The sequence below is a fragment of the Tamandua tetradactyla genome, chromosome 2, assembly GCF_023851605.1.
Source record: "Tamandua tetradactyla isolate mTamTet1 chromosome 2, mTamTet1.pri, whole genome shotgun sequence".
NCBI lineage: Eukaryota > Metazoa > Chordata > Mammalia > Pilosa > Myrmecophagidae > Tamandua > Tamandua tetradactyla.
In genome coordinates, this window is record NC_135328.1 from 133,001,791 (window position 1) to 133,016,228 (window position 14,438).

At 60.4% G+C, this 14,438-nt stretch overlaps 1 protein-coding gene across 1 annotated transcript in view; it reads right to left on the minus strand.

Annotated features, from left to right (window-relative positions):
- The window catches only part of ADAMTSL2 (ADAMTS like 2), a 35,254-nt gene that overhangs the window by 16,592 nt on the left and 4,224 nt on the right, over positions 1–14,438 (minus strand). The window contains 7 exon segments of the mRNA XM_077149062.1: positions 2,568–2,925; positions 3,805–4,150; positions 8,653–8,828; positions 11,082–11,162; positions 13,442–13,565; positions 13,668–13,813; positions 14,318–14,420. Coding sequence (XP_077005177.1) covers positions 2,568–2,925; positions 3,805–4,150; positions 8,653–8,828; positions 11,082–11,162; positions 13,442–13,565; positions 13,668–13,813; positions 14,318–14,420 — 1,334 coding nt within the window.

The following is a 14,438-nucleotide window of genomic DNA, read 5'->3' on the forward strand; positions in this document are numbered from 1 at the left end:
GCCCGAGACATCTGAGATGACAGGCTTTGTGGAGACGCGAACCAGAAAGCGTCCTTTTCTCCCTCTCTCCCACCCCAGGCTTCCGAGGGGGCACATCTCCGAGCGCAGGCATGATTTCCCAGAGTGTGGGTCTGCTGGCTTTAGTCCTGCCCCTGACTGTTTGAAGCTTTTCTGAGATAAAAATAGGCTTTCCTTTCTGGGCTGCCCCTTTGATTTCTCTGCGAGCAGACACGACTTCCTGTGTTTGGACAACACGGCGGAGACGTGGCTATTTTGGCCTGGTGGACTCCCCGGCAGCCTCCCTGGCCCTTCCTTTCCCCAGCCTGTCTTTGGTGCTGTGGGTGGCACCCTCGGGGGGTGGCCTAGTCAGGGGAGCTGCTTCACCTCCCCTAATCAGGGACTCACCAGGGGCCGAAGCACCCCCCCCCCCCCACATACACAGGCTCAGAAATCCACTCTGTTCATGGGACTGAGCAGCATGGGGTGAGATTCACCTGGAAGGGAGGCAGGTGACATACACCTGGAAGGGGGGACAGGTGAGATTCACCTAGAAATGGGGGGGGCAGGTGACATTCACCTGGAAGAGGGGACAGGTGAGATTCACCTGGAAGGGGGACAGGAGAGACCTTTGGCTTAGGGCCCCAAAGCCTTGTGTCCAGCCCAGGCCGTGATGCGGACCCCCTGCCTCTCTGAGCTGGTGGCCCCTCGGCGTCCTTGGACAAGTCCCTCACTTTAGAGATGGAGAAGCTGCTGCCCAGGGGGGTTAGAGGTGCATCCAGCTTCACACGCCTGGACACACAGCTGAGACAGGCCCCTGGTGTCCAGTCCTCTGCTTCACAAGGCTGCCGGAATTTTCCACGCCATGAGCCAGGTGGGGCGGTGGGGCCTCTTCGGCAGACAAGGACAGCAGGCCTTGTTCACCCCCCAGGGTCGTTCATTCCGGAAGGGGCCCTCCCCGACCTGGGGGTTCAGTTTATTAACATGGGTCTATTTCTCAAGTCCTCGCCATGTGCTTCACGTGCAGGATAAAATTCAATCCCCGCCGCAGCCAGGGGAGGTGAAACCCACACGAGGCCCACAGCTAACCGCCCACTGAAGCTACCAGGGCTGGGCTCGCCCTCCATCCTCATTTCCCATGAGCCTCCCCTGGCACTGAGACCCCTATACCCTCAAAGCAGACCTCGTACCCCCTTCCAGCCCCAGAGTCCCACACAGCAGCCACCCCCCAGCCCCGCCCTGGAACACTCTTAGGATGCAGGTATCACAGTGGGCCCCTGGAAGACTCAGACCTCCCAGTTCACCCACTTCTGCCGACTCAGAGCTACTCCAGGCCCGTGGCCCTACTAGACCCCACACCTCCTGTGAGTGACACCCCGGAAAACCGAACGAGCAAAGGGAAGAGAGGAGGGGAGCGAAGCGAGTTCCGGATCCAAGCTCACCGGGGAGGGGGTGCTGCTGTTTTTGGCCCCTGGCGGGGGAGGGTGAAAGTGTCACCCAAAACCACATCACCGCAAGAGCAGAGCCTGCGTCACCCACCAGAGCCCCAAGCTCCTGGAGGACACCCACCTCACGTCCCCACTCTGGCCCTGTCCCAACTTCAATCCATTTTGGTGTTGAGAGTCAACGGGTTTGGGTGGGTCTTCAAAGTGAAAAGTCCCTTCCTGCCTCCACTGCTCACCCACCACCATTTGCAGCTGAGTTTGGCTCAGCCCATTTAAATCAGCCTCACTGCCCAGTGGGCTTCTGGGGAAAGCAGCTTCTGCAGCCCCTTCTTGGAGGGGGTGGCCGCCCCCGGCCCAAGAGGCTTCACTGGGGATTGTCTTCCATCAGGGACAGTGGCAGGCCTGGGCCACCCCACCCCCAGTCAGCTCCAAACCCAGAGGGTCTCCTGTCCTGGTGGCTGCCCAGTCATCTGTGGCCGTGGCCGTGGCCTTGGCTTTGGGGCCTGACCCCACGTAGGGTGTCTGACGGCCCATCCCAGAGGCAGGGCTGACCCAGACAGCAGGAGACCTTGTTCCTGATCCCTGATTCCAGGGTCTGGTCCTGGTTAAGTAGCCATCTGGGTCCTTCCACACTCCTCTCTCGGGCCTGCAGTGAAGGTGGGTGCTGAGCCACCCCCGGCTCGGGAATTGCCTGCAGCATCAGAGCTGTGGATCCAAGGGAGCTGCTGGACGTAGAACCCAGGGACACTAAACCCTCAGGCTCCATCGCTCACCTGCTCTGGGCCTCCAGGTCCTGTCCCTAACACACAGGATGGCCGTGAGGACCAAATGTCTCCCTGCTGATGGAGTTATGCTCACAACCTGTGTTCAGAAACATCAGCTTTCTCCACCTAGCCTTGGCTCTGAGACACGGGCGCTGGGTTCAGGGGCTCCCCCCGCAGGCTCTGACCCCCACTGAGGTCCTTGAGGGTGACTCTGGGGACACTGACAATGTTGGCTCCTACCCACCTCTAAGGTCCCCGGCCGGACCCACGTGGGGAGGCCCCCTTTGCCATACGGGCCTTGGCCTCTCCCACACTGCAGAGGACCCTGGACGAGGGCCAGGCATGGGGGGTCGCCTCCTACCTGGCCTTTTGCGTCCTGTTCCCGGCTAAGGTGGGCAGGCTGGCATTGGGGGACAGGGTCTCGGAGGAGGTGTTGGCGAGCCGGTCGCTGCTCAGCTCCAGGAAGGAGCCGTTGAGCAGGTGGGGGCCGACCCCTTCCTTCTCCTCGTAGTCCACATAGAAACTGTCAGCTGGGGTGCTCCTTGGGACACCCTGTGCAAAGATGCTGTTCCCAGTCTCATTAACGGGGTGCTCCTTCGAGTCAGATCCCGCGCTGGGGAGCTGGTCGGAAATGGCATTGGCCGAGGGAAAGGTGAAGCGGGCATCTGCCTCCTGGGCATCCTTGTCCCCCGCGAGAGCTGTCCCCGTGGTGTTGCCACCTACAGAGTGAGAGAGGAGACTCAGCCCCAGGGGACCAGTGGGACTGGACCCCAAGGGAGCTGAGCTGCCAGCGCCCGAGAGGCAGGTTTCTGCTCCCTGAAAGGACAGGAGTTGGCCGAGGTCACCGAGTGGATTGCACAAGCATCCAGGGCAGGCCGGACAGCTCTTGTAAAGGGGATTCTGGTCGACCTCAGAAAGTCCTTCTACATAAGGACGCCGAGGGCCTCAGAAGTTTGCCCCCACATGCACGTAGGGCATTCGTCTGAAGTCTGGGCTATTCTCCAGCCCCTCCTCCCCCAAGCCCTCTGTGTCCTGCTGTTCCCAGGAGCAAGGAAAACCTGTGTTCACCTACCTGGGTCTCCACTGCCCCTGCCTGCCACACACTCTCACCCCGTCCTGCTGTCTTGTCTGCCACACACTCTCACCCCGCCTGAAACGTCAAACCCCTCCATCTGTGCAGGAGCCCTCCCTGGGCCCCTTGGTTCCTTGTTCTTCCCCTGCCTGGGCTCTTGCCATATCCTGTTATGCTGTCTGTCTGTCTGTCTCTCCACTAGCCTTGAAGCCCGCAAGCGCCCCCTTTTCTCTCTGTCGCAGCCACTCAGTGAGCCCGAGTAGGGACTCCACAGCGGACCGTGTGACCTGGGTAAGTCACTTTCTCTTCTAAGCCTCAGTCCCCCCACCCCCCCCGTCAAATGGGGATCACTGCATCTGCACCCAGGAATAAACGTAAAGCGGGCAGAGGTGAAGTCCCGGCCCAAAGCCAGCTGCAGATAAAGCACCCACCCTAGTCCCGCCCCGAGGGACCTCTGCTGCAAGCACAAGGTGGTCCGAGGCCCCTCTCCTTAGGGAGCCCCCCCAGCACCCCTCCTCCCAGTTACCTCGGAAGGCCTTGCCCCTGGGCGGTCCCTTGCAGAGCCCGCTGCCAGCCTGCTCACACACGTCGTTGGTTTCCCGGCCCTGGCTCAGCCCCAGCTTAGTTCGGGAGCCAGGGGGACCAAACAGCCCGTGGTCCAGGCCCAGCCGCTCCGAGGAGGCCTGGCCGTAGAGGGAGCCATTGTGCTGGACGAAGCCCAGCAGCCTGGCCCCGTCCAGCTCCTGGCTCTCGGTGCTCTCGGAGGCCGGCTCGGAGAAGGTGTAGAAGACGGGCGGGATGGGGTGGGCATGCGGCTGCAGGAGCGTGTACTCAAAGGTGATAGAGGGGCTCCTGCCGTTCTGGTTCCACACCTGGGGAGGGAGAAGAAGTGCAACCCCTGGCCCAAGGCCTCACTGCGGTCCAGGCCCCACACACCCCTCCGCACCCCTGCCCAGGCGGAGGCTGGGTTCATCCCCTGGGAGCCCCTGCAGGCTCCTGAGCTGCCGGGAGAGGCACCTGCAGTGGGCTCCCCACCGAGGCCTTGCCCCAGACCAGAGGAGGCTGCCAAGCCCCAGCCATACCCACGTCCACACCGCCAGAGGGCCAGAGAGGGGCCCATCCTGGGTGCAGGCAAAAGGGGGACACAGGAGGCGGGAAACTTTCCAAAAGGGGTCAAGCCAAGCTTCTCTTTACTACCACCGCGTGTCGGCCACTCTAAATGCTGCCACTCCCCCTTGTCAGGCCGCGCTGCTGCCACTCCCCACCCCCTCCACTGCGGCTGGCCGAGGTGGGACTACAAAGCCCAGACCCCTGCCTCACTTCAGGACAACCCGGAGGGGCCACCCCTGGGCGGGGGTGCCGAGACCCCTGTTGAGACAGCATCACAGCCCAGCTTCTCCCCTTGCCCCAGCCCACTTCCCGCCCCCCAGTGAGGGTCATTTCTGAGCCTATCCCAGAAACTCTTCCTTCCCCAGATGCCGAAGGAGTGAGAGCCAGCGACCCAAAGCGGCTGGTGGCAGGCATGGCCCTGGGAAGCAGACTTTCAACTGGGATTGGGGGCAGGGTCACCCCCAGCCGTGTGCAATGGGAAGCCCCCACGGGTGCGCACGGAGCCCCCAGCCGAGTCCTCCACTCCCTGGAAGGGAGTCAGGTGATAAAGCCAGAGGGTGGTAACCGGTAACAGTAACGAAACACTTGTGCCCTGCAGCCTGAGGGCAGAAGAGGCAGAGACTCTGGCATAGGACTGAACCACGAAGTATCAGAGAAACAGGGACAGGTCCCAGCTGGGAAGAAGGAGACCCCGGAACACAGGGTGTGGAGAGCTGAGTCAACTGGCGTGACAAACTCAGCATCTCAGATGCCCTGAAGCCCCTGGTCTGAGACCGTGCCCCATCCGTCTGTTCCAGGCTGCAGAGACCTCTGACTCGCAAGGCCACTTGGCCCCCCACCCCAGGCCTCCCCTGGCCTCTCCAGACTCAGGGCGAGTGGCGTACTAACCCTGACAGGGAACTAGGGGTCCAGCCAGTGGGACCTGGCAGAAGCCAGGAGAGCAGGGGACGCTGGCGCCTGCAGGAGGGAGAGGCTGTCCCGTGGGAGACCCTCCTGGGATAAAGCATTTAGTCCCTGGGCAGGAACCTTGGAAGAACCCAGGGCTCACACGCCACTCAGATGGGTCTTGGAAGACTGGAGAATGCGACGGCCAACTCCAAGTGAAGGGTGAGCCGTGGCAGCCGATGGAACAGAGATGAAAAGGCTGGAAACTTCTGCGGTAAACTTTTCTATGGGTGGGCGTAGAGTGTACACTATTCACTGGTGTCGTTTAGAAGGGCACTTGGAAGAGCAGTGCACGTCCTCTGTAGACCAGGCTGACGGCAGGAGATGCCATGACAGAGTGGGACTCCCCATGGCAGTGGGGGCAACAGAACCTTTGGGGCAAGGTAGGGCCAGCCACTGTCCTCAGGCCCCACATCCCTAGGGAAGCCCCCAGAGGCCTCTGCACCTCTGTAACAGGACAAAGCACCTGAGGGGCAAGGTAGATGTGCCCAGAACAGGCACTGCTCAATCTACAGAATCAGACGAAATTGAGAGTGGATGACAAGAGAGTGGAGGCCAGCTGCCCCATGAAATGCACAGCCTTGTGCCAAAGTCCCACATCCGAACCTGTTTTCAGACCCAGGATCCATTAAATGAAGGGAAGGCTGATTCCCCCGGGAAGGCCCCACCGCACATGCATATAATAACAATCCCTGCTGGGTCTTCCCCAAAGGGCCGACAGCCGTTTGCTTGGCTGACTGCACACTGGAGAAATGGACAAACACTGTGACTTTCGGAACCAGGGTCTGGGTGGGAGGTGGTAGAACCCCCACTTTGGCCCCTTGGCCTGTGAGGTGAGAGCTGTCAAGTGGGAAAAGGTAAGGGGTAGCCCCTGAACCTGATCTCTGCACCCCCTCCACCCCCCACCCCCCACAAACCCATCCAGAGAGTGAATCAGAGCTAATATCACGTCCTGGAGGAAACAGACTGGCGCTAATGCGCTCAGGGGGTCAGCCGCGTCGTTTAATTCAGCAGTATGACTCCTTACAAAACCAAGACGAGAGGACTAGCTCACCCAGACAGGGACCCCAGGGTCTGCAGGCGCAGCTTTGGGGTAGAAATGGGGTCTTTCCTGGCGCAGACTGATCTGTCGCAGGCTGACGGTACACAGCCATCAAACAGGCAAATAGGTTTCTGGACCTCTTTAAAGGAGGTCCAGAAGCAATTTGAATCCCCATGGGCTGTACAATAGTGTGCCTAAAACTTCTGACTGAGAGCCTTAGGAACTCTCCCTCCACCCTCTCATAATTCACTACATGGGCTGGACCGTCCCACGGGGCGACATCATCCTCCACACCGATGGTGCCATGGTAACCGGACCCGACATGCGGGAAGCAGTCCGGACGCTGAGGACGTGGTGAGACGTGGCCATCCATGGGACCACAGATCCTGTGACTCCAGCAGTCCCCCACCCAAAGGAAAGCTCCAGAGCCCACTAGTCTAGGGAATGACGGGACCTCCTCTTGGAAGAGAAGGGTAAATGACTGCACCTCGGATCTCTGCCCCCACCCCAACATGCCCGCCACGAGGAAGAATTCTGGTCGATTCCATGTCCCAGGTGACATGAAGGCCACCAGCTTTGAATGGACCCTGAGTAGGATGGGCTCTGGAGCAGCTCCAGGCAGTGGCACACGCGGCCATGCCCCTTGGGCCAGATGACCTCCCAGACCCCACAACCACAGAGCTACCTGTTACAGGCCACAGGAGACATCACAGTACACTGCTAGGGCTCTGGAGCCAGGCCGGGGCATCTGCAGCAAAGAACTAAGCATCATCTGAAAAGCCCTCCTGGCACCACCGGCTCCGCTGGAGATGGAACTTTTAACCACAGGTCATCGGTCACCCGTGCAGCCAGAGTTAATTGTAATGACCTGGGTCATACGGTCACTCCATGATAAAATGGAAATGTTAAGTCCCAGATTAGGCACGCCCAGAGCCAGAGGGCACAAGAAAGCTGCATCGGCACATGCACAAAACTGCCACGTCATCCAAGACTCGCACCAGCATCTCTCCAGTAGCCCATGGCTGCCCTGTGGGGGAACCCTCGCGATACAGGGAGGGGGGATGAAATGGACCAGCTTGATTCAGAGCCTGGTCAACTTCACTTAGGGGTGCAAGCTGAAATGGACTGGCGCTTCACTACAGCCCATTCCGGGGGCCCGGAAAATAAAGGAAAATTCTCCCAGGGGGCTTCAGCCAGCGCCTGTGGCCATCCATATTGTAAGGAAAGCAAAGTGGCCCAGTGTCACGCTCTGTACCAACTTGGGGGCAGTGGGACGTGGCCTGGCTGGTGGTTTGGAGCCTGGATGGTAGAGATTGGGCTGTGGACAAGTCGGTCCAGGCAAGAGGACGCACGTGCCTAGGCCTACGGAGAGGGCACAAAGCCCAAGGGGCAATCTGCATCCGATGACAGGTCACTGCCAGGGTATAAAGGCTCAGCCCACGGCTTCATGTTGCAATAACTTTGGCGGGCTACACTTCAACTCCAGAGCCCCCCATGGGGTGGGCAAAGGTCCCTGTAGCAGCTGCCTCACAGCTCAATCTGGGAGTCCAACGGACGGCTGGCCCCAGCCTTGGGCAGACCCGTCACCTACAGTGCCATAGCATCATGCCAGCTTCTTGCCCAAGTCTCTTCACCTGTAAAGCGAAAACACTTGCATCTGCCATGGTGGCCTGGTGACATCAAACCCTGGTTGAACGCTTTCCCCTGCCATACTTCCTCGGCCTTGGCATCTTAGAAAGGCACAGGCCCCCAGAGAACTCATCTGGACGTGCCCAGACCTCAGTGGCAAGCCCCTAAAGCCACTCTGACATTTGTTCCTAGGCACAAGCCATGGCGGGACACTCGAGGCATCTGGGCACAAAGGGTCCCAGCTTTCTTGGAGGAGGCAGTGTCCAAGGGGGTCAGGCCTGCCCAGAGGCAGGGGACCAGGGGCCACCAGCACTGTCCTGGGCCCCTAGCACTGAGGCCCTGCCAGAAACACCACGGTACCAGGGGGTGGGCAGGAAACTAAGGGGGACTCGGAAACTCCACCACAGTACCCTCTCCCTGCTATGCCTGTGTACCAGAGGTGCTGGCCGCATCCTGGATGAACGGACGAATGAACGATTATGCAAGTGAGTGGTCAGGTGAATGAACGAATGGACTAATGAAGAAATGAGGGACTCCTTGAATGGACTTAGAACTGGGTGAATGAACGAGGCAGCGACTTTGCGAGCGAACAAACGGGTGCGTCACTGAGTGGGTGAGTGAAGCCCCCCGGAGCCCCCGGGAACGCACCATGACGTTCAGTCCTTGGGTGGTGGGTCCCTGCGCCACGATGTACTCAATGCCCGTCTCGTAGACGTCCATGGGCCGCCGGTACTTGACCACGGTGCCAGCGATGTGGAAGTCCTTGGGGCTGTCCACTCTGTAGTTGCCGTTGAAGAAGTAGTAGCCGGATTCGTCTGCAAGGGCTGAAGGGGCGCTCCAGTCACGTGAGCCGGCCAGGCGGGGGTGGGGGCTGCCGGCCACACACTCAGGGGACTCCGGCCAACCCTGTCCCCCCTTCCCCCGACACCCTCCTCAAAACACCCCGAGCAGAGAGCAGAGGGAGGCGTCCTGCACGGCGGGGGAGCGGGAGCACTATGTCAAACACGACCAGGGAGCGCCGGGAGATGCGAATGCACGTTCCTATCAGCCTAAAATAAACAGCTAAGGACTTGTCTAGACGACTGAAAATAGCTGGCGGGGGGCCTGTTTGGTCCTGTTATTCTGGCCGCCTCTGAAGCAGCCGAGGGGCTAGGAGGGGTCGAGCCAAGGCCACGCCCCAGGGACCAGGCTGGACCTGGAACCCACGGCCCGGGAGGCAGGCACTGAGCGGCAGGTGTCTCCCAGGTATGGGCTGGGTGATCCAGCCTGGCTCTGCCACAGTCTCAGTCCGGCCTGGGCATCACCCTACGCTGGCCAACTCTATCCTCCCACTGGGAGTGACGACGTTTACTGAGAAAGCTGGCACGGCTGGTCTGAGCTTCTCCCCTTCCATCCACCCCAAGAGGGTGGCCAGGGCACTGTCTCAGTCACCCCCACTGTGCAGCAGGGTCCGGGGGGGACACTTGGGAGGTCTCAGGGGTACAGGCACTCCCGGGCCACAGCACAAGGCAAAAAGGAGCAGGTATGCAAACTCCTGGCAGTCCATTGGCCCGCTGCCCCTGGGGGGCTGGGAAAACTGCCCAGAGCTGATTGCCCAGGGCGAGCTGTGCTCCCCTGGGGCTGGCAAGGGCATCCGGACCTCAGAGGCAGACTTGGCACTTGGGAGCAGCCTGTCTTCCAAAGGCTGCCTTTAAGGCAGGTCCCGGGAGCTGGCCCGTGGGAGCAGAGGGGTCAGCTCCCGAAGCTCCTGCTGCCACATGAGCAGAGGGGCGTAGAGCTAAGAGTTTCTGTTCTCTGACAGCCATGGGCAGACCGTGCTGGCTGGACAAATGCCCTTTGCCTGTTAGCGTCAAAAAATAACCTGGATAAAGTACCAGTTCTGAGAGTGGGGCGGGGTGAGCCTCAGGGGTTAAAACAGGGGCCAGACTCCAAAATCTGCTTTGCGGCAGTAATGACCTTTCTCCCTGCAGCTTTCCCAGCGCTCCAAGGCAGCACTTGGCGCTTCCACACATCGGTTTCAAGAATGAGCACTTTGGAGCCAGCTCGGGCACACGCTGCTTTCCAGCCTCCTCAGCTTACCCAGCGACAAAAGCAACTGGCCTGGCCAGAAGCCCGGGGGCCTGGCGACACCGAGCAGCTCCCCACGGTTGGTGGGCAAGCAGAACGGCCCCCAGGGTCGCTGGACACTCTGGCCCCAGGCCCTGTGTCAAGGGCTGGCCTGGTGGGTCGGGGCAGGGGCAGGAGAGCCAAGGGGCCAGGCTCGAGCTCGAGCACTGAGTAAAGCGTTTCTCCTAATCTGGGTCTGTGAGAACAGCGGGTGTCACAGCACCAGGGAGGTGAGCCTGGTGGAAAGAGCCGTGTCTGCGCAAAGCACAGGGGATAGGGGGCTGCCTCTACGGCTAAGAATGCTTCCTACGCAGCCCAGAGTCAGCGGATAGCCTGGTACCTGCTTCTGGGACAGGACGGGACAGGATGGGGCCAAGCTCAGAGCACCCGCCTGCCGTGGCCTGACGGCTCACCAAGGCAGCTTCACAGACATCTCTATGAGGCGGGGCCTCACTGCCTCGACCACTATGCAAGTAACAACTCCAGAATCCTCAAGTTGGTAGATACCCCCCCACACACACGTACACACAGAGGTCCAACTCCCACCAGAGATAATCTGGCGCCAAGAATATCAGCTTGTGAAGCCCCAGCCCGAGTTCAAATCCTCCCTCAGTTGTTCATGACCTCGGACTGGCCGTCTCGTTCCTTGCAGCTCTAACTTGACCTTCTCACCTCTAAGTCTCACCCCCGAACCCGGTGTAGACTGGGATCCCACTGAACAACCATCGTGTCTGCCTGTATCAAGTTCTCCTAGTGATGGGGATCTCACTACCTGTCATCGCAACCCTCTTTGCTGGCAAGCAGACACAAGGTGCTTCACACAGGGGAGGGGACTCTGCTTCCCTAAGACCACCCCCTCTCCCAGACACACCCAAGCACTAGGCCCTGTGGGGCCTCCAGGCGCAAGCAGCCCCCTCCTCTGCCCCGCACCAGACCGCAAGCCTGTGAGGCTGCCGAGGGCCCATACGCACCCAGGACATCAGCCGACTTCCTCCGCTCCACGATCTGGATGTCTCTGGCCCCGGCCGGGATGTGGGTCACCAGAGAGTAACCTGGGGGTGGGGGAGGGCTGCTGGTCACTGGCCGAAGCGAAGCCCACGGCTGACGTGGCATCACCAGGTGGTGGGTGAGGCCCAGCCTGGCCGCCCCCTCTTGACCAGAAAGGCAGCCCTGGGTGGCTGTGCTCGGGGTGGGCGAGGGCGGCCAGGGGAATGCGCCCATCCCTACAGCTGCACGCCCACGCTGGCGGTGAGTTCTCAGCCCTGCCAAGCCACCCATGCTTACCCAGGACCTCTGCCCTTTCCTGCCCCACCCGTGCCCAAGCAATGCACAGCCCAAGGGCCCACAAGTAAGCCAGGGTCCCTGGGCCCATGACAGGAACCCTCAGGCCTCGGTTTTCTTTCTGTAACTTGGGGTGATGTTGGAAGGCTCTGAGCATGTGGAGCCCACAATTTTATGTATTTTTAAATCCCCGCAATGGCCACATCACAATGGTTGACTCCATCCGATGCTGTGCGTGAGAAAGTGCAGGGAAGACACAGGCAGAACTGACAATCCACTGAGACAAGGTCTGTAGGAGGTAAAGCCATCGGCCCATCATCGCCGAGTCCCCCGGGGGAGAGCAAGAAGGCAGCCTCAGGGTGCACCCCACAAGAAAGGGGCCAAGGGCCCCAGGGCGGCCCAAGGAAGCAGAGTCCCTGCCAGCAGTGGGGGCAGGGGAAGACTAGGAAGAAGAAAAAGCCCTAGAGTCCCACAGCGTCAGGGAGAGGGCAGCAAAAAGGGGCTCTTGGGTGTCAGAGGTCCACTGGGGGTCAGTCTTGACTCTTGGGCTTCCCCGTAAGAAGGGCTGGAGCCCACGGGTGAGTGCAGGCCAGCGCCCGCATCTCTTCCTCACTCCACCCTCCTCGTCCAGGTCCTGGAGGACCCTGAGCTCACCCTCCAAAGCCAAGGGTGAATGCCCAGCTGCAGCTTTCGGGGTGGGGGGTGGGGGTGACAATTAACCCCCCACATCCTGCCAATGTGAGACCCACAGATGAGGGGCTGGGCATCCAGTGCAGATAAAAGAGCTGGTGAGCAGAGGCCTGATGAGGAAATGACGCATTTGGGGCATCTATTCTCTTTGCTTCTGATAGACTCTATTTGTCTGTAGATGTATATACTTTAATTTTTAATAATGGCTATTTAATAACAATCAGCTCTCAAACTCCCCAAGTATTTACTTAGCTTTCTGGGGCCGTGTAGCAGGAGCCCAAACAAAGACAGGTCTCCTGCCCCTTGGCCTTCCCTGCCTCCAAGTCCCAGAGCTCCACAGAGGCCTCTGCATGGGTTTGTGAAAGGAAGAGGGTAATGCACGGCACCTCTGCCCATGCCTCATCCTGCAGCCGGGCCCCAGAGAAAATGGCCTCTGCCCACTGCACCTGGCAGAATGCTCGCCCACAGACCCTCAGCTGGCCTCTGGGACCTCCAGTAACGGGACACAGCTTCTCCCCTAGCCCTGGCCCTACTCACTCTGGCACTGCCCTCCTTGGGTCCCATCCAGCTCCCACCTGCCCCAGCCCTCTCCTGTGGGGACCTGCCTGTAAGCTGACCAGAGCTCGGCAATCTTCCTCATCTGGGGACAGGGCACCAGAAACAGGGATGGCTACGTCCTCAACCTTCAGGACACCAACAGATGCCTAAGGGGGTCGGCTCTAGGCCAGACAGCAAGCAATCAAAGCCCACCGTGTGCCTCAGTTTCCCCACCTTGCTAGGTGGGTTTCAGCGTGCTCTGCCTTTCCTCATCCAGAAGTTGTGATGGCCCAGCCTAATTCTACAAGCAATTATGATGATCCAGAAATGCACTCAGGCCAATGCTGGGTGCTCTATGCCCTCCAGAAATGTAAGTGACAACCTACTCTGAAAAGTGGCAAGTCACTGCCCAAGCAAAGGAGGGGCTCTGCCAAGCCAGCCCAGAGTGGCTGAGAAGCCTCCCCCAGCCCTCAGAGACCCACGGCCCAGAACACAACAGTTCAGACTCCAATCCCAAGTCAGCTGCAAGGACTGGGACTCGTGCCTCAGTTTCCCCCCTGCATGGGTGTGATATCCACACCTCCCTGACAGGCTGCTGTAAAGGCTAAATGCAATCCCCGAGTCAAATGCATATCACACACCAGGTATGCAGTTGGCGCCTATCGAACACCCACTCATTGCTCCCTGCCCAAAGGGTCCTTTCAGAGCCCCCAGCCGCCCACCCGGTTGGGGATGAAGAATAGGGTGGCCCAAGCAGGGAAGGAGCCTGCCCTCAGCACCTGGGGAGCGGGAGCCCCGATGCCACAGGGCTGGGTCCCCTTACCGAGGTGGACGTTGCCCTTGCGGTAGCTGCCCGTCACGTGGGTGCAGCTGCTCCCGTCCCCCCGGCAGACGCCGCACTTGTCCAGCATGTGGGTGGAGAAGAGCACCCCGTCACAGCCGATGGGCTGCAGGAAGGAAGGAGGCGCCGGCTGCTGGGAGGGCTCTGGGGAAAGGGGGGCGCGCGGCGCAAGCCGGCCAGCGGTACTTTTGCTACAATGTTTAACAACCTCACATTTTCCAGACACGCAAACCCCTCTCAGGTCGGCGAGCTTGCAGGACGTGCCGTCGCGGGCGGGCACCATGAGCTGCCGCTGGCCGTCCAGGGTAGTGCAGTGGAGGTCGCAGGGCTTGCTGGAGATGTGGATGTAGTCATCTAGGAGAGGCCAGCCAGAGGGTGTCAGGGCCACCCTCCCACCGAGACAGCACCCTTCACTGCAGGGTCTCGAGGTGGTAACAGGCTGAGATGTGGGTCTCCAGGAGGGCTCGGAGCGCTCCAGCCTTCTGCCTCCCTGCAGAGAGGGCAGCCCCCATCACCCACATGGGGCTACTCTCTCTGCTGCAGGGGCCAAATCTGCAGGGAGTGTGGTCCCCACATGCTTGGGGGGATGATGTGGAGGAGGGGCACGAAGCCTGGGGTCCATTCCCAGCTCTGCAACTGACCATGCAAGACCCTCAAAAAGCGCTTCCCTTGGGCCTCAGTTTTCCCCACCTGTCCACCCCGCCTTTCTCAGCCGCTGCACAGGGATATGACCAGCTACAGCCGACTGGCCCTCTGTTATCTCCCTGGGGGTATGACACATCGTGTGGGGGTGGGGATGCCTAAGGGGCCGCCCCCACACCCCACTCCCGCCAGGCGGGGCCCCAGGGCCACCGGTACCTGGGTAGAGGGGCTTCCACTGGTAGGTCCGCCCGTTGTACACGTGGGAGTTGAAGGAGATGCACTGCTCCTCACGGAAGCTCCTCCCGTCTGGCGGACACTCCTGGGGAGCAAGGAGTCA